A 20,998-nucleotide genomic window follows, 5' to 3' on the forward strand; every position below is an offset into this window, starting at 1 on the left:
ACTCTACCATTGATGGGCATTTAGGTTGATTCCATATCTTTGCTATTGTGAATGGTACTACAGTGAACATACTTGTGTATATGTCTCTACGGTTAAATGCTTTATGTTCCTTTAGGTATATACCCAGTAATGGGATTACTGGGTTGAATAGTACTTCTGCATTCAGGTCTTTGAAGAATCACCACACTGTCTTCCCCAGTGTCTGAACTAATTTAAATTCCCACCAGCAGTGTATAAGCATTCCTTTTTTTGCTGCAACTTGGCCAGCATCTGTTACTTTTTGGCCTTTTAATAATTGCCATTCTGACTGATGTGAGAGTGTATCTCATTGTGGTTTTGATTTGCATTTCTCTATTGTTCAGTGATGTTGAGCTTTTCTTCATATGATTTTTAGCCACCTTTATGTCTTCTTTTGAAAACTGTTCATGTCTTTTGCCCACTTTTGAATGGGGTTGTTTGGTTTTTTGCTTGTTAATTTGTTTAAGTTCCTTATGGATGCTGGATGTTAAACCTTTGTCAGATGCATAGTTTATATATATTTTCTCCCATTCTCTAGGTTGTCAGTTTAGTCTGTTGATAGTTTCTTTTGCTGTGCAGAAGTTCTTTGTTTTAATTAGATCTCACTTGTCAATTTTTGCTTTTGTTGCAATTGCTTTTGGTATCTTTGTCATGAAATATTTGCCTGTTCGTATGTCTAGAATGGTATTGCCTAGGTTGTCTTTCAGAGTTTTTATAATTTGGGGTTTTACATTTGATTCTTTAATTCATCTTTAGATAATTATTCTATATGATGTAAGGAAGGGGTGCAGTTTCAATCTTCTGCATATGGCCGGTCATTTATTTCAGTACCTCTTATTGAATAGGGAGTCCTTTCCTCATTGCTTGTTTTTGTTGATTTGTTTAAGATCAGATGATTGTAGGTGTGTGGCTTTATTTCTTTATTGTAGGTGTGTGGCTCTCTATTCTGTTCCATTGGTCTCTGTGTCCATTTTGCTGCTTTGGTACCAGTACCATGCCACTTTGGTTACTGTAGTCCTGTAGTGTAGTTTGAAGTTGAGTAGCATGGTTGCCTCCAGCTTTGTTCTTTGTACTTATCATTTTTAGTTGTGAGAATACTTAAAATTTACTCTCCTAGAAATTTTCAAAATATGATATTTTATTTACTACAGTCACCATGTTATACAGTATATCTCTTTAATTTATTCCTCTTATATAACTGAAATTTTATATCCTTTGACCAGCATCTCCCCAACTCCTCACCCTGATGGCTGGTAACTACCATTCTACTCTCTACTTGTATGAGTTCAACTATTTTAGAGTCTACATATAAGTGTGCTATTTGTCTTTCTGTACCTGGATTGTTTTACTTAAAATAATGTCCTCCAGGTTTATCCGTATTGTTGCAAGTGGCAGATTTCTTTTTTTTTTTAAACACTGAATAGTATTCTCTTGTCTGTATTTACTGCATTTTCTTTATTTATTCACCCATTGATGAACATGTGGACTGATTCCAAATCTTGGTTATTGTGAATACTGCTGCAATGAATATGAGGATGCATTAGGACTTTTTATTGTGATCATTATCTCAACAGAGATGGGAGTGATAACAGCTCTAGTTAGCTGATGGAGAGTAAATAGTCTTTGATTGGTGGCAACTAAAACCTAATAACCATGATACTAGCTTTAGATGTTTCCTTTGATCCTCAAGGCATCTAATTTGCATAAATAGGTGACCTTAGATAGGTCTTCAGTCAGAGCATGTCTTTTGTCAGAAAGGTGGTATCAGAAAAAAGGAAACTAGTTGCTAATTAACAGGAACCTACTCTAAGACTCAGCCTTCCACTCTTCCTAACCTGAATTTAAGAAATATTTTTAATGAGAAGTTATTCCTTGAGTTCCCTTTCCTTAATGCCAGTGTTTTTTATTGGATATATTTAAGATGTACAACATGATATTTTTATATCCATATACATAGTGGAATAAGTCAAGCAAATTAATATATCTCTTACCTTATATAGCTGCTTTCTTTTGTGTGTGTGTGTGTGTGTGTATTATGAGCACCTAAAATCTACACTCTTGGAAAATTGTCATTATACAATACAATGTCATTGACTGTAGTTTTTATGCTATACGTTACATTCTTATACTTATTCATCTTACATAATTTTAACTTTATATACTTTGACCTACATCTCCCCACCCCACCCACATATCATATTATGATGCAATAACTTTATTTCTGCTTATAGAGAGAGGGACACTCATACACATTTGCATAAGGAAACAAGTACAGAGGAGTGACTTGCAGCATTGAGTATAATATTGAAATATTGGGAAAATGTAAATGTCCATCAATGGCAGAATAGAAAAATAAAATGTGGTACATTCCTACAAAATAATACTATAAGACTGTTAAAGGGAGTCATACACACACATATATATCTATGCACACATATATGTATAGATAGATACATATAGATTAAGATGGTTGGGGTCTTGAAACTGTGTTAAATGAAAAAAGCAGGAGTAGAATGATAGTACAGTAATTACATAAATACATAGAGTAACATATAGCTTACATACATTTAAAGCACACACATATGTATTGTTCATGATATATGTGTACATAAAAGTGTAAAAATGAATTTCAAGATAGAAATAAGCCCAGATATAAGGAGAAACTTTAATTTTATCTGTGATTTTTCTTTTACATATGTATTAAAAAGTATACATTTTAATTGATGAATATATGAGTGCTTAAATTATATTTTATGCTTTTCAATTTTTCAAGTTGAAAAATCAGATGTTCTCAGCTCCTACAAATAAATAGTGAGAATAAGACAGCATACTAAATTAAGTAAGAATATTTTTTCTGGAGGAATTATTCTGAATTGACAAGAACAGCAGGCCTCACTCCAACCCTGTGGAGTTCTCAGTACTTGCTCTAGACTTTACAATTATGTTTTTTCCGTGGGGAATCCAGACAGCCAGGAAACAGCAGCAGAATCAATAGGCTGAGGTCTGTTTTGCAATATCTACATCCTATCAGATCTGCTTACCTTGCATTTGCTTGTAGCCGAAGGTCCTCTGACTGTCACCAGGCAGGTGAAGTGTATGCGGGTAGAAAGCTCACGCTATGCCACTGTTATCACCAACTGTGAGGACAGTAGCTGCTGTGCCACCTTTGGAGATGGAACAACTATTATTGCAAAGCCACAGGGAACATACCAGGTAGGTCTAGAAGGAAAATGAGAAGTACCAAACATGAGTGTCTATTTAGCTGAGAAAACCCACTTCTAAAATGCCTGCAATGTACACTACTGTTGCTTTCTTTTCTCTTAGAATACTAACATCTTAGAATGTACGTCTCAAACTCATTTATTCATCCCTTTTTACATTCCATGCCAGAAAAACATTGCCCTGCTTGTTTTGCAACACTTTGGTAGTTTTGGACCAAGGTTATAAACCAAAATGTGTTTGTTTAGGATTTCTTATGTGCTAGGCACTGTGGGTGTTAGAAACCCTTAGATAATTTGGCTTGTGCCTAACAGACCAGCTTCACCTCCTGCCACCTCGACCCTCATTCTCACTCTCCATCTTTCCCACCTCCAGTCAGTCCTCCCTACTCTACGCAAAGTCCTAGCAGGACAGGAGGGAGCACATGGTGTGTGTGGTCCCGGGAGGGCAGTTCTCCTAACTGAAGCAAAGCTTTGTACTTGGAAGGTCAAGGAGGAGCAGTTAGCACCTTTCCCTACCTTTCTGCATTTCCCCTTTAAACACAACCATCCAGTGTCAGCCTGCACTTCCTTTAGCCTTAAAAGGACTTGCCTTCAGCTTTTCACTTGCTGGAGAAAGAACACTACAGCGAAAACGTTGCAAACAATGTCACTAGATACTGAGAGCTAAAAGCTAGAAGATGATGGATAAAGATCCCACTGACAAATATTTGTTGCTGTGAAAGTTGCTGAAGTCAGTTTGTCCCTCTCATTTCTTCTGACAATGTTACTCTTCCCCCTAACTGTGTAGATTATTATGGGGCAAGGAAGGTGCTGGAAGTGAGAGATGAAAGAAAACATAGATATAAATTTTCATGTTTTTGACTAGGCAATAGTTTCTTAGATATGATACCAAACATACAAACGTTACCAAAAAAAAAAAAAAAAAAAACAGTTTGTGATTCAAAGAACACCATCAAGAACATGAAAAGATAAACTACAGAATAGAAGATGTTATTTGAAAATCATATAACTGATAATGGTCTCAGGTACAGAGTACCCTACAACTTAGAACTCTCACAACTCAACAATAAAAAGTCAATAACCAACTTTAAAATGAGCAAAGGATTTGAATTTCCCCAAAGAAGATACACAAATGGCAAATAAGCCAAGGAAAGGTGCTCAACATCACTAGTTGTGAGGGAGCTACAGCGCAAACTGCAATGAGATTGCACTTCACACCCACTAGAAAACTGTAATCAAAAAGATAGATAATGGCAAGTGATAGCAAGGGTATGGAGAAATTGGAACCCTTGTAAATTGCTGATGGTGTAAGTCACTTTGGAAAGTGGTAAGTCACTTGGAAAATGGTATAGTCACTTTGGAAAACAACTTGACACTTCCTTGAAAGGTAAACTTAGTTGTCATGTGACCCAGCAATTCCACTCCTAGATATATATCCAAGAGAAACCATACATCTGCACAAAAACTTGTAAACAATATTTACAGCAACAATTTTAATAATGGCAAAACTGAAAACAACCCAAATGCATACCAACTCATAAGTGAATAAAGAAAATGTGATATAGCCATACAATGGAATATTACTTATCCATAAAATGGAATAAAGTACTGTGTGCTACAACATGAGTGAACCTTGAAAACATTACGTTGACTGAAAGAAGCCAGACACAAAAGGCCACAGAGTACATGCTTCCATTTAAATGAAGTATCTAGAATAGGTCCATCCATAGACAGCAGATTAGTGGTCGCCAGGGCCTAAGGCCTAGTGATCCAGAATGATTTCTAACAGGATCAGGGTTTCTTTGGGGGATGATGAAAGTGTTGTGGAATTAGCGATAATGACTTCACACACTTTTGAATATACTAAAAAACACTGAATCATACACTTTAAAAGGGTAAATCTATGATATGTAAATTCTATTTCAGAAAAAGATCTGTTTGAAGCAGAATTCATTACATGAAGTCTATTACTTAATGACTGTGTCAGCCACCAGAGGAGAGAGGAGAGATGAGTTTCTAAGAGCACTTATCCCACATTTTTTTACCCTTTCAAGATGCTTCTTGTCCAAGATCACAAACAACTCCAAACATTTAGAATGGAATGAATAGGGCCAAACATGTATTTAACCTCAGCTAAAATATATTAAATATTGCAAATAAGGGGGCATAGGACAATTACTTAGAAGAGATATTAAAGTGAGCAGATAAGATGTGAGGATACAGGAGAAATGATATCATAACTATTCAGTTTGCCTCCTTATCAAGTAGCCCTTCCCAAACCTTAAGTCCTCCCTTGGATAATGTTTTCTTCCTGCAAACAGTTTGTGACTAGGATCTATGGGTATTCTTTTTCCTAAAGTGGTTTTCCAAGTCCCACATATTAAACTAGAAAATTTTAATAATTTCTGTCCTTCCATTACCCTTTCAGGTGTTACCTCCAAACTCAGGCTCTCTTTATATTGACAAGGATTGTTCAGCTGTGTACTGCCATGAATCAAGCAGTAATATGTACTATCCTTTTCAAAAGCCTGAACAGCCGAGAGCTGGCAGGTACATCATGAGACATACTTCAGAGGTTATCTGTGAGGTTCTGGATCCTGAGGGAAACACTTTTCAGGTAAAGTGCACCTTTGGTGTGGAGATGGAGCCTGTGGCTTTGCTTTTGAGATATTTCACACTACAAAGCTTCCATGTAGATTTTTACCTTACTTGCCTTGGGATTAATTATCCACTTACTGCCAATACTTGGCAAGCAGTAATGAATGTCAATACTTTTCCTTTGATTCTTAAGTGTACTTTCATGGGGGATGGCAAGCCAAATAACTGGTGGGACAGAAATGTTAACGCTAAATGAATAATTAGAACAGAAAGGAAGAAACAGTAGCAGACATCTGAAAATAATGCCAACATAAAGAATGTGGCAATGGTCCTTATCCAAGTTGAAGTCAGAGCAAACACAAGACAGCAAGCAAGTTCCTTTGAGTAGTCACAGAGTCCATGGTAAGAAGGACATAGTACGGGTGAAAGTGGGGAAGTGGACCAACATCCAAGCTGACTGCCAAATCAAGAACACAATCCTGAAGATGGCTGAATAGGAACAGCTCCAGTCTGCAGCTCCCAGCATGATCAACGTAGAAGATGGGTGATTTCCGCATTTCTAACTGAAGTACCTGGTTCGTCTAACTGGGACTGGTTGGACAGTGGGTGCAGCCCACACAGGGCGAGACGAAGCAGTGCAGGGCATCGCCTCATCCGGGAAGCACAAGGGGTTGAGGGATTTCCCTTTCCTAGCCAAGGGAAGCCGTGACAGACTATACCTGTAAAAACGGGACACCTTCACCCAAATATTATGCTTTTCCAATGGTCTTAGCAACTGGCAGACAAGGAGATTCTCTCCCATGCCTGGCTCGGTGGGTCCCATGGCCCATGGAGCCTTGCTCACTGCTAGCACAGCAGCCTGAGATCGAACTGTGAGGCAGCAGCCTGGCTGGGGAAGGGGCATCCGCCATTGCTGAGGCTTGAGTAGGTAAACAAAGCAACCAGGAAGCTTGAACTGGGCAAAGCCCACTGAAGCTCAGCAAGGCCTACTGCCTCTAGACTCCACCTCTATGGGCAGGGTTTAGCTGAACGAAAGGCAGCAGACAACTTCTGCAGACTTAAACATCCCTGTGTGACAGCTCTGAAGAGAGCAGTGGTTCTCCCAACACTGCGTTTGAGCTCTGAGGATGGACAGACTGCCTCCTCAAGTGGGTCCCTCACCCTGTGTAGCCTAACTAGGAGACACCTCCTATAGGCAGGTGCCCCTCTAGGATGAAGCTTCCAGAGGAAGGATCAGGCAGCAATATTTGTGTTCTGCAGCCTCCACTGGTGATACCCAGGCAAACAGGGTCTGGAGTGGACCTCCAGCAAACTCCACCAGACCTGCAGCCGAGGGACCTGACTGTTAGGAGGAAAACTAACAAACAGAAAGGAATAGCAGCAGCATCAACAAAAAGGACATCTACACCAAAACCCCATCTGTAGCTCACCAACATCAAAGACCAAAGGTAGATAAAACCACAAAGATGGGGAGAAAACAGAGCAGAAAAGATGAAAATTCTAAAAATCAGAGTACTTCTTCTCCTCCAAAGGATCACACCTCCTTGCCAGCAACAGAACAAAGCTGGATGGAGGATGACTTTGACGAGTTGACAGAAGTAGACTTCAGAAGGTCAGTAATAACAAACTTCTCTGAGCTAAAGGAACATGTTTGAACCCATCGCAAGGTAGCTGAATACCTTAAAAAAGGTTAGACAAATGGCTAACTAGAATAAACAGTGGAGAGAAGACATTAAATGACCTCATGGAGCTGAAAACTATGGCATGAGAACTTCGTGACACATGCACAAGCTTCAATAGCCGATTTGATCAAGTGGAAGAAAGGGTATAAGTGATTGAACATCAAATTAATGAAATAAAGCAAGAAAAGAAGTTTAGAGATAAAAGAGTAAAAAGAAGCAAAGCCTCCACAAAATATGGGACTATGTGAAAAGATGAAATCTATGTTTGATTGGTGGACCTGAAAGTGACGGGGAGAATGGAACCAAGTTGGAAAACACTCTTCAGGATATTATCCAGGGGAACTTCCCCAACCTAGCAAGACAAGCCAACATTCAAATTCAGGAAATACAGAGAACACCACAAAGATACTCCTCGAGAAGAGCATCCCCAAGACACATAAGTGTCAAATTCACCAAAGTTGAAATGAAGGAAAAAATGTTAATGGCAGTCAGAGAGAAAGGTCGAGTTGCCTACAAAGGGAAGCCCATCAGAATAACAGCAGATCTCTTGGCAGAAAGCCTGCAAGCCAGAAGAGAATGGGGGCCAATTTTCAACATTCTGAAAGAAAAGAATTTTCAACCCAAAATTTCATATCCAGCCAAACTAAGCTTCATCAGTGAAGGAGAAATAAAACCCTTTACAAACAAGCAAATGCTGAGAGATTCTGTCACCACCAGGCCTGCCTTACAAGAGCTCCTAAAGGAAGCACTAAACATGGAAAGACACAACCAGTACCAATGACTGCAAAAATATGCCAAATTGTAAAGACCATTGATGCTATGAAGCAACTGCATCAATTAATGGGCAAAATAACCAGCTAACATCATAATGACAGGATCAAATTCACACATAACAATATTAACCTTAAACGTAAATGGGCTAAATGCCCCAATTAAAAGACATAGACTGGCAAATTGGATAGAGTCAAGACCCATCAGTGTGCTGTATTCAGGAGACCCACCTCACGTGCAAAGACACACATAGGCTCAAAATAAAGGGATGGAGGAAGATCTACCAACCAAATGGAAAGCAAAAAAAAAAAAAAAAAAAAAAAAAAAGCGGGGGTTGCAATCCTAGTCTCTGATAAAACAGACTTTAAACCAACAAAGATCAAAAGAGACAAAGAAGGCCATTACATAATTGTGAAGGGATCAATTCAACAAGAAGAACTAACTATTCTAAATATATATGCACCCAATACAAGAGCACCCAGATTCGTAAACCAAGTCCTTAGAGATCTACAAAGAGACTTAGACTCCCACACAATAACAATGGGGGACTTTAACACCCCACTGTCAATATTAGACAGATCAATGAGACAGAAGGTTAACAAGGATATCCAGGACTTGAACTCAGCTCTGCACCAAGCGGAACTAATAGACATCTACAGAACTCTCCACCCCAAATCAAATAGAATATACATTCTTCTCAGCACCACATCGCACTTATTCTAAAATTGACCACGTACTTGGAAGTAAAGCACTCCTCAGCAAATGTAAAAGAACAGAAATCACAACAAACTGTCTCTCAGACCGCAGTGCAATCAAATTAGAACTCAGGATTAAGAAACTCCTCAAAACCACACAACTACATGTAAACTGAACAACTTGTTCCTGGATGACTACTGGGTAAATAACGAAATTAAGACAGAAATAAAGATGTTCTTTGAAATCAATGAGAACAAAGACACAACGTACCAGAATCTCTAGGACACATTTAAAGCAGTGTGTAGAGGGAAATTTGTAGCACTAAATGCTCATAAGAGAGAGCAGGAAAGATCTAAAATCAGCACCCTAACATCATAATTAAAAGAACTGGAGAAGCAAGAGCAAACAAATTCAAAAGGTAGCAGAAGACAAGAAATAACTAAGATCAGAGCAGAACTGGAGGAGATAGAGACACAAAAAACCCTTAAAAAAATCAATGAATCCAGGAGCTGGTTTTTTGAAAAGATCAACAAAATTGATAGACCACTAGCGAGACTAATAAAGAAGAGAGAAGAATCAAATAGATGCAATAAAAAATGATAAAGGGGATATCACCACCGACCCCACAGAAATACAAACTACCATCAGAGAATACTATGAACACTTCTATGCAAATAAACTAGAAAATCTAGAAGAAATGGATAAATTCCTGGACACATACACCCTCCCAAGACTAAACCAGGAAGAAGCTGAATCTCTAAATAGACCAATAACAGGCTCTGAAATTGAGGCAATAATTAATAGCCTACCAGCCAGAAAACGTCCAGGACCAGACAAATTCACAGCCGAATTCTACCACAGGTACAAAGAGGAGCTGGTACCATTCCTTCTGAAACTATTCCGATCAATAGAAAAAGAGGGAATCCTCCCTAACTCATTTTATGAGGCCAACATTATCCTGATACCAAAGCCTGGCAGAGACACAACAAAAAAAGGGAATTTTAGACCACTATCCCTGATGAATATCGATGCAAAAACGCTCAATAAAATACTGGCAAACCGAATCCAGCTGCACATCAAAACTTTATGCACCATATTCAGGTCAGCTTCATCCCTGGCATGCAAGGCTGGTTCAACATATGGAAATCATTAAACACTATCCATCACATAAACAGAACCAACAACAAAAACCACATGATTATCTCAATAGATGCAGAAAAGGCCTTCAACTAAATTCAACAGCCCTTCATGCTAAAGACTCTCTATAAACTAGGTATTGATGGAACGTATCTCAAAATAATAAGAGCTATTTATGACAAACTCATAGCCAATATCATATTGAATGGGAAAAAACTGTAAGTGTTCCCTTTGAAAACTGGCACAGGACAAGGATGCCCTCTGTCACCACTCCTATTCAACATAGTGTTGGAAGTTCTGACCAAAGCAATCAGGCAAGAGAAAGAAATAAAGGGTATTCAATTAGGGAAAGAGGAAGTCAAATTGTCCCTGTTTGCAGATGACATGATTGTATATTTAGAAAACCCCACCGTCTCAGCCCAAAATCTCCTTAAGGTGATAAGCAACTCCAGCAAAGTCTCAGGATACAAAATCAATATGCAAAATTCACAGGTATTCCTATACACCAGTAACAGACAGAGAGCCAAACATGAGTGAACTCCCATTCACAATTGCTACAAAGAGAATAAAATACCTAGGAATCCAACTTACAAGGGATGTGAAGGACCTCTTCACGGAGAACTACAAACCACTGCTCAGTGAAATAAAGGAGGACACAAATAAATGGAAGAACATTCCTTGCTCATGGATAGGAAGAATCAATATCGTGAAAATGGGCAAACTGCCCAAAGAAATTTATAGATTCAGTGCCATCCCCATCAAACTATCAATGACTTTCTTTACAGAATTGGAAAAAGCTACTTTAAAGTTCATATGGAACAAAAAAAAAGAGCCCACATTGCCAAGACAATCCTAAGCAAAAAGAACAAAGCTGGAGGCATCATGCTGCCTGACTTCAAACTATACTACAAGGCTACAGTCACCAAAACAGCATGGTACTGGTACCAAAACAGAGATACAGACCAATGGAACAGAACGGAGGCCTCAGAAGTAACACCACATATCTACAACCATCTGATCTTTGACAAACCTGACAAAAACAAGAAATGGGGAAAGGATTCCCTATTTAATAAATGATGCTGAGAAAACTGGCTAGCCATATGTAGAAAGCTGGAACTGGATCCCTTCCTTACATCTTATACAAAAATTAATTCAAGATGGATTATAGACTTAAATGTTAGACCTAAAACCATAAAAACCCTAGAAGTAAACCTAGGCAATACCATTCAGGACATAGGCATGGGCAAGGATTTCATGACTAAAACACCAAAAGCAATGGCAACAAAAGCCAAAATAGACAAGTGGGATCTAATTAAACTAAAGAGCTTCTGCACAGCAAAAGAAACTGCCATCAGAGTGAACAGGCAGCCTACAGAATGGGAGAAAATTTTTGCAATCTGCCCATCTGACAAAGGGCTAATATCCATAATCTACCAGGAACTTAAACAAATTTACAAGAAAAAAATAACCCCATCAAAAAGTGGGCAAAGGATATGAACAGACACTTCTCAAAAGAAGACATCTATGCAGCCAACAGACACATGAAAAAATGCCATCATCACTGGTCATCAGAGAAATGCAAATCAAAACCACAGTGAGATACAATCTCATGCCAGTTAGAATGGCAGTCATGAAAAATTCAGGAAACAACAGATGCTGGAGAGGATGTGGAGAAATTGGAACACTTTTACACTGTTGGTGGGAGTGTAAATTAGTTCAACCATTGTGGAAGGTAGTGTGGCAATCCCTCAAGGATCTAGAACTAGAAATACCATTTGACCCAGCCATACCAGTACTGGGTATATACCCAAAGGATTATAAATCATGCTACTATAAAGACACATGCACACATGTGTTTACTGCTTCACTATTCACAATAGCAAAGCCTTGGAACTAACCCAAATGTCCATCAAGGATAGACTGGATTAAGAAAATGTGGCACATATACATTGTGGAATACTATGCAGCCATAAAAAGGATGCGTTCATGTCCTTTGCAGGGACATGGATGAAACTGGAAACCATCATTCTCAGCCAGCTATCACAAGGACAGAAAACCAAACACCACATGTTCTCCCTCATAGGTGGGAATTGAACAATGAGAACACTTGTACACAGGGTGGGCAACATCACACCCCAGGGCCTGTCAGGGGGTAGGGGGCTGGGGGATGGAGAGCATTAGGAGAAATACCTAATGTAAATAACGAGTTGATGGGTGCAGTAAACCAACATGGCACATGTATACCTATGTATCAAACTGCACGTTGTGCACATGTACCCTCGAACTTAAAGTATAATAATAATAAAAAAGAAAATAATCCTATTCATAATAGCCACCAAAAAATAAAATGCCTAAGAATACAGCTAACCAGGGAGGTGAAAGGTCTCTACACTGAGAATTACAAAACATTGATAAGAGGTATCAGAGATGACACAACCAAATGGGAAAACATTCCATGATCATGGATAGGAAAAATCAATATTATTAAAATGGCCATACTGCCCGAAGCAATTTACAGATTCAAGGCCATTCCTATCAAAGTACCAATGACACTCTTCACAGAATTAGAAAAAGCTATTCTAAAATTCACATGGAACCAAAAAAGGAGCCCAAATAGCCAAAGCAATCCTAAGCAAAAGGAACAAAGGTTGAGGCATCACATTATCCAACTTCAGCTGTACTACAGGGCTACAATAACCAAAATAGCATGATACCAGTACTAAAACAGACACATAGACCAATGGAACCGAATAGAGAGCCCAAAAATAAAGTTGCATATCTACCATCATCAACAAAACCAACAAAAGCAAGCAATGAGGAAAGGACTCCCTAGTCAATAAATGGTACTGGGATGAATGACTAGCTATATGCAGAAGGTTGAAACTAGACCCCTTCCATATACAGTAATTGTCTCAAGACTTACATGTAAAACCTAAACTACAAAAACCCTTGAAGAAAACCCAGAAAATACCCTTCTGATCACAGACCCTGGCAAAGATTTCATGGCAAAGACACCAAAAGCAATTGCAACAAAAGCAAAAATTGACAAGTGGGACCTAATTAAACTAAAAAGCTTCTGTACAGCAAAAGAAATTATCAACAGACTAAACAGACAACCTACAGAATGTGAGAAAATGTTTGCTTCTTTGTCTTTCAACACCACGACTATCCCCTCACCTCTAGGTCAGGAACTGGCAGACAATGGCCACTTGTTTATCTATAGCCCATGAACTAAAAATGGTTTCATATATGCTTAAATGGTTTTTGAAAAAACAAAAGAAGACACAATAAAATTATAGGAAATACAAATTTAAATGTCATTTTATAAAGTTTTATTGGAACACAGTCATGCTCATTTGTTTACATAGTGTCTATGGCTGCTTTGCATAATAATGGCAGAGTTGAGTAGTTGCAACAGAGAATGTATGGCCTGCAAACTCAAACTCTAAAATATTTACTGTCGTGCCTGTGACAAAAAAGATTTGCCAACCATTGCTCTAGGCATTTATCTTTTTTTTTTTTTTTTTAACTTCTAATTCAACAGTGAAATTTTGTCTATCAGCTAGTAGGTATGAAGTTATTTTTTAGATTTGGAGTTATACAACAGAATTCCTAACTTTGTTTTGATATGTAGATAAGCCCTGATCCAGCTTATTTTTTTTTTTTTGCTAAGTAACTGAAACTCTTCACAGCATGAGTTCAAAGTGACAAATTTCAATTTATGATAAATTGAAGTAGAAACTTAAAGCTCAAAACCCTCTCGGCCAAGCATTTTTCTGGGCATTGATACTCCTCTTGGGCATCCCCTTCAGTGGTCTTGCAGCATGAATCACACCCCTTTCTGGAGAGACTCATGGCATATTTAGACAGTAATAAAGGACTAGAACATTTTTTCTCATTTTCATACTAAATCTGTTCCCCTAAGTTTTCTACCCATGAGCCGCAATTCTGTGTTTGAAATCTCAGAGTATAAGCCCCTTCCATGCAAAGGTCCTTCCAAATAATTCAAGACAGCTATTGCGTGAGTACCCATTCCTCCATGTTTAAATTCCCAATTCTTTGAATCTATCTTCATAGTATGAGGTTTTGAGTATCCTCCCCATCCTATTCACTTCATTCTGAATAAGTTTCAGTCTGTGTTCCTGTTTTAGGTGTCGTTTATAAGTAGAGTTATCCTGCTAGGTTTTTACTTTTATTAATGCAGTCTCTACTTAGTAAACAATACCTTGCAAATAAACATCTCTAATTTTCTGAATAAACCCACCAAATCATCTGTTTTCTCAAATTGGATCAGCGGAAATATAAGCATTATGACTTTCTTTTCTTTTAGTTGCTTACATACTTTATGCCTTAGGTCATGGCTGATGGTAACATATCAACTATATTACCTGAAAAAAAATTGGAAGATGATTTGAATGAAAAACCTGAGGGCTATGATAGTCTATCCTCTATGCACCTTGAAAAGAATCATCAGCAAATCTATGGTGAACATGTCCCCAGGTAAAATAATAATACTATAATTTTACTTTTAATTCTAAGCTCAAGGAGCATTTTAACTGAATACTTAAAGTGATTATATTTTTATTTCTTCAAATAGGTTTTTTGTTATGTATGCTGATGGATCAGGAATGGAACTTCTTCGAGACAGTGACATAGAAGAATATCTATCTTTGGCATATAAAGAATCAAATACTGTTGTTCTCCAAGAGCCAGTGCAGGAACAGCCAGGTAGAGGACCCATACTGTGTGGAATGCACTGTGTCTCTTCGCCAATTCTCATTCTCCTTACTATCCAGTATGTCTTCATGTCGTCTTACTTTTTCCACTTTGCTCACTTTACTGCTCTGCTTTGGAAAGTAGAGCAGAAATAAGTTGATATGACTTATTCATATCAACTTATTTATATAGCTACTTGAATTTAGGTGTATATCAAGATGTATCTGAGCACCAATCTGCGTAAGCTGAGTATGTATCCCTCTTCTCCTATCAGCAGATTTGTATCTGTGTTCAGGTATGTACCAAAGTTCTGATTTATGAGTTCATTTCATCTTGGTAAGAAAAAACAAAGAACAGTGAGATATCTCTTATAAATTCATTTTTTGTCATTTTGAAGATGTTGCTTTGTTGAAATTGATATATGAGTTATAATGCCAACCTGAAATACCTGATAAGTTATATAAGCTATATTCATTGGGTACTTACGTTGTTTTCCTCAACTTCAGAGAAATTGGTGTGTTGCCAGAGGTTAGAGATACATATCGCATTAAGTAAGAACCATCCAATATATGTAATATGTGTATCTAAATACAGATATAAGCCTATATATTATCTGCACAGAAAACCTATGTGCTGTGCCTAGGTTTATGTGTGTGTGTGTGTATGTTTTCATCTTTGTGTTTTGGGATACATTTTGTGTACATTTATAAATATACCTGCATTTCTGTGCCCTTATAACTTTTAGTGTATCAATGCACATGTGCATGACATTAATACATCTTGCTCTTTGTGAATATGGAACATGGGGGACCCCCAGTCAGTGTGGTGCATGTATGGAACTGTGGGAGAATAAGAATTCATCTCACATTGGTTTGTTAGTCATTTAGTTAGCCTCTACTTGGCAAACCACCATGTACTAAACACTGCCTGGGTGTTAGGAATACAATGGTGAACTAAAACAGGCATGGACCCTGTTTCAATGGAGCTTGTAGGTTACTGGGAGAGATAGCTGTTAATTATAAAATCACACAACTGTATGATTATAAGTTGGGATAAGGCCTATGAAGGAAAAGAACATAGGTCTGAGAGAATCTAACAGAAGAAACTGACATAGTCCAGAAAGCTTCCCTGAAGACACCTGAGCCAAAAGCTAGTGAGTAGGTAGTGGTTAATTAAGGTAAGAGAGAGAGCTTTCTTGGAAAAGAAAACATAAAGGAGAAAGCATAAAGCATTGGAAAACATGGGTTGGGGAAAAGGCCAAAGTAGCTGAAGCACAGAGGGGAAGAACAGTACAAGTTGAGGTAGGGGCAAAAGAATGTTAAGGACCATCTTTTAACTCACAAGCAATGTGAAGGCAAAAAAGAATTTTCCTCATGGACTAACATAATCAGTCACCCTGACTGCAAGGGAAGGTTCACTCACAGAGTATATATAGGTGGCAAAGTCAGTTGTTGCTGTAGTCTAGAGCAGGATCTTTTTAAGGCACATCAAGCAGGGTTCAGAGAGAGAGAAAAAGATGGACTCAACTTTATTGGGAGAACTGACAGAACTTGTATGTGGTTGCTGAGGAACAGTGAGGTGTCAATGAATACTTCCAGGTGATCTAAATCCAGTCTGTAGGTGTCACAGTGACTGAAAGCTTCATCCTTCTTATTTGATTGTAAGGTTTCTAAGTATAGTCATTGTGTCTCATTAATCTTTCGTGTCTAAGGCTATTCAAAAAGAACTTGTTGAATTTAGTGAATGCATTTTCATTTTCTCTGAGTACTTTCAATGGGTAATGGTCTTCTGACAACTTTCTTTGAACCAGGCACCCTGACCATCACAGTCCTTCGCCCTTTCCATGAAGCATCACCATGGTTAATAAAAAAGGAAGATACAATTGTCCCTCCTAATCTCCGGTCAAGGTCATGGGAAACATTTCCCTCAGTTGAGGTATATAATTTCTTCTAAAAAGTCATTTTATTTGTGTATACATACATCCAAGGGCAGTGGACTAGAGTCTTAGGTCTCCTCCCATATATTCATGTATTTTCGTTCTTATGTAAATTGTTAATGTGCTCAAGGAGTTTTATATTTGAAGATTCTAACATTTGTAGATGTTAGAGGAATACTCTGAGTATTCTAACATTTTAGAGGAATACTCCTGGCTAGCTAATTTCAGTTTTATTTCTTTTATCCTGTATTGTAGACTTGAACATCTTCCTATAATATGAAAACATTCTTTCTGAGTAAGCCAGGTTACACCTCTGTCATGGAATTACTGATATTATATCACACAGAAATCTTTCCTTCTATCATTTCTTATTTGTTCATTTTAACACACAATTTTGGGTCTTTGACTCTCCCTCTTTTTCTTCATATATTAAAAATGCCCAAACTGACCATCTAAGAATAATATGAAGGATTATATGCGTATTTGCAATTGCAATGTTAGAAAGTAAACATTGTAATTATGTCAGTTAAGAGAAGCTCCACCTAAATTTTTTTAAGAATAAAATATCTTGGGTAAGAATCAATGAAGTTCTGCATCTTGCATAATTTACCATTTCATTTTATAAGCAATTTATGTCACATGTCCAACATATGGTCAGGTGTTAAATAATTAAATCAGTGAAGCTATTGATAGTATGATCAGAGATTGGTAATTGAGATAATGTTTTTGATGGTGATCATTTTTGCTGTCCTACACTAAATCTTGTAATAGCAAACACAGATGATGAACATTTAAGATTACAGTGACCTCCTAGCCCTGTGGTTAAATTTGGTGACTGTAGTCAACATGGTAAGATGAAGGTGACTTGAATTCTGATCCCAATTCTACCCCTTATTAATGTGGGATCTTGGACAAGTCACACTGGGTCTCCAATTCCTTCTCTGAAAATGAAGAGGTCACACCAAATGGCACACTAAGGCTATATCCTAATTGTAAGTACTACATGATGACAAAGGGTATGCCACGTCTATTCTCCCATCCTCTGAAACTCTTATGCTCTGACCTTCTACATCTGGTAGGAGTAGCACAGGCCTGCAAAGCCCCTAAGTGGCTGTCACTGGCCAGGCCTTTTGAAATGAAGCACATCCAGCACACTTGAGGACATAGTAGGACAGCAAAGCACACCATTCCTGAAAATCAATCACAAGTATAGCATATAGTGTGAGTTTACTCTCAGGTAGCTTTTTCTGCCCCAGAGATCCTCAGACTCTGGAGGCATGCTTAATCTAGAGTAAGCTCAAAGACGGCCCAGATCTATGGAATTACTTCTCTTGCAAAGAATCTTTCTAGGTCAAAATGAACACAGAACCTGAAAGTGAAAGACTGCTCAGTGCCAAATGTCTTCATCTACTTGTGGGTACTAAGAAATAGCCACATCCAGTTGTCATAAGCTAGGCTGCTATTACATTGCTTAGCATTCTTCTACATCCTACCCAGGATACAATGCAACAGGATTTTTAAATATCCAGTATCTTGGTAAAGAGGAAACCATGCCCGGTTCTGTTATTGATTTTCCTTATATTTGCAGAACTTTTTGAGGTTAAGGATTTTTTTCATGACTGTGTCCCTAAAAAGTTATTATGATATCTACATAATAAATGAACAGTTAAAAAATCTGAATGTGAGAACATTCTGATTTCTTTGGTGGTTTTATTGCTTTGTTTTGTTAACAGAAAAAAACTCCAGGACCTCCGTTTGGCACTCAGATTTGGAAAGGCCTTTGCATTGAGTCCAAACAGCTAGTGAGTGCCCCGGGTGCCATACTCAAGAGCCCCAGTGTGCTACAGATGCGCCAGTTCATTCAGCATGAGGTCATAAAGAATGAGGTGAAACTGAGGCTGCAGGTTTCCCTTAAGGTAATGGAATCTAAGTAACCTGACCCAAAAGAATCAGAAACAGAGCAATCGTTTCTCTTGGTTTCCTAAGAAACCTGAAATTATGTAATTCTACCAATATTTATCTAGTGCAACACAAGGATGTCAGTCTTTCAGAGTAGAAGGTTGAGAAGTAGAAAATATTTAATGGTTCCCATAAAGTGTAGAAATTATTAAGAAGCCCAAATACATTGAAAAAGTAAGATTTTTTTTGTAAGTGATTACTACATAGAGCCCTCCATCTTTGTCACTATATAGAAAACTGATACAGTGACCACTGGGTAGACAGAACCACAGATTAATATATTTGTCCATGGAGGAAAAGGCTTTGGAAGTGGTCTAAGAATTTGTAAATATATAGTTAATTGTATGATCATGTCTATAACATCTCAAGTTTGTTTACTCCCTCAGTACAGGGATTGTATGTGTTTTGTTTATGGTTATATGCCCAGCACCTGGCACAGAGCAGGGTATTATTAGTTATGGAAATGGATCAAATACTTATGAAAAAAATAAAGTACATTTCTCTTGGAAGCAAAAACATGAACTAGGCAAATTCCATTTACAGATAAAATAAAAAAACTATACCTGAAAGGATCCTAGACATTATCTAACCCAACTCTGTCCATTTTATTGATGAGGACACTTAAGTGCAGAACTAGAAACAGGGCCTCTCTGAGGCCCCCATGCAGTTCTATCCTGTGGCCCTTAAAGCTGTGCTTTTGCACTTTTCAGGTTTTTCCTGTTAACATATTAAGAAAAAGTCTTTTCATATTGTTTGACTAGTAAACAGTTCTTGAGCATTGTAAACCTATATATTCTTCATTTTTTGTAATATTTCAAGTTGATGACCATTTTTGTATCTCTCTTACCTAATTCCTAGTTTTTGTCTATTTATTTTATTCTGCTGATTTAGGATTACATAAACCATATTCTGAAGAAAGAAGATGAGCTGCAGGAAATGATGGTTAAAGATTCCAGAACTGAGGAGGAGAGAGGCAATGCTGCTGATCTCCTCAAGCTGGTTATGGTGAGAAAATGCCTTGTATACCCGTCTTCTTACTATTGTTTCAATATTAAATGTTTCAAGACAAAATATCGTAAGAAATAACTGCTTCTGCCACTCCCATGAAGCATTTGCTCTCTCCTCATAATTTTCAGTTTTTGTGGCAATCCATTTCTCTATATATTGCATTTTCCAAATACATTTTAGGCTCTTCCTTCATAAATAATTCTGAAGGCCCTTAAATAAAACTTTTTGTTGTCTTCAAAAGAAATTGATATTTATTGAAATACTGAATGATGAATGAAATAGAAAAGAAGAAGAAATAGGAATTTTTACAACTTAAAATCATTTGCATTTTTAGACATTAGTTAATTGGAAGGAATGACCTACAAAAATTAATTTTATATCAGCATTTTTAAACTAATTCATGTTATAGTAATTTTTACAAAAGATCAACTTGAGAGAATGTTTCTAAACAAAGTAAGTCTTGTAAGTAATATAATCATCACCATTAAGTAATTCTATCTTCATTTCAGTCTTTCCCTAAAATGGAGGAAACTACAAAAAGTCATGTTACTGAAGGTGAGTTGCATTTAATATTCTTCTGCAGTGTATTTACAAATTTCAAAAGAATCATCTTAAATACACTTATCAGTCATTCTCTTATCTGATAACAAGACACCATGTACATATCTCCATTCTTATATTAGCCATGTTGTGTTGTGGTGGTTTATTTTTGTAAATCATTCTGCATGTATTGTTCTGCCTGAGCTTTGAGATCCTAGAAAACCATGATTTTCTCTCATTCATCTTTAACTTTCACCCATTAAGTGAAAAATGTTGACATTTGACTTTTATGTTAGCCTCAGCCATAATGAAGATATAGGAAGGAAACAGTCAACCAACCAACAGCCCGCCCTCCCACACACAGAACTTTTGAGCAACTACACTGTTATCAACAAAGCCTTGCACTGTTTTACACTGTATGTAGTGCAAGTAGTTTACTCTTAGATCTCATTCAAAGAGTATTCATTTGGGGGTATATGTACACAGCCTTAACAAATGTGGCTAGATGGTTTCACAGCTCACAGCAAACAAGCAGTAGAGAATTTGGTGGGGTTTTGTTTTGTTGGCCATACAGCAAAAATCATAAACTGGCAGCCATGGGCTTCATTCATCCCACAGATAGGTTCTGAGTATCCTCCACAATGTGGGCTTGTACAGTTGTTTTTGTTGTTGTTGTTGTTTATCCAGACTTTTTCCTCTTGAAATCTCACATTATT

At 37.6% G+C, this 20,998-nt stretch overlaps 1 protein-coding gene across 1 annotated transcript in view; it reads left to right on the forward strand.

Annotated features, from left to right (window-relative positions):
• Window positions 1–20,998, forward strand: part of SPAG17 (sperm associated antigen 17) — a 235,729-nt gene that overhangs the window by 175,932 nt on the left and 38,799 nt on the right. Inside the window, exons 31-38 of the mRNA XM_023222722.1 lie at window positions 3,077–3,231; window positions 5,668–5,856; window positions 14,478–14,623; window positions 14,721–14,851; window positions 16,650–16,774; window positions 18,509–18,691; window positions 19,626–19,739; window positions 20,252–20,297. Of these exons, the coding sequence (XP_023078490.1) occupies window positions 3,077–3,231; window positions 5,668–5,856; window positions 14,478–14,623; window positions 14,721–14,851; window positions 16,650–16,774; window positions 18,509–18,691; window positions 19,626–19,739; window positions 20,252–20,297 (1,089 nt within the window). The remainder of the gene's footprint in view (window positions 1–3,076; window positions 3,232–5,667; window positions 5,857–14,477; window positions 14,624–14,720; window positions 14,852–16,649; window positions 16,775–18,508; window positions 18,692–19,625; window positions 19,740–20,251; window positions 20,298–20,998) is intronic.

This window comes from Piliocolobus tephrosceles, chromosome 1 (assembly GCF_002776525.5).
Source record: "Piliocolobus tephrosceles isolate RC106 chromosome 1, ASM277652v3, whole genome shotgun sequence".
Taxonomy (NCBI): Eukaryota; Metazoa; Chordata; class Mammalia; order Primates; family Cercopithecidae; genus Piliocolobus; species Piliocolobus tephrosceles.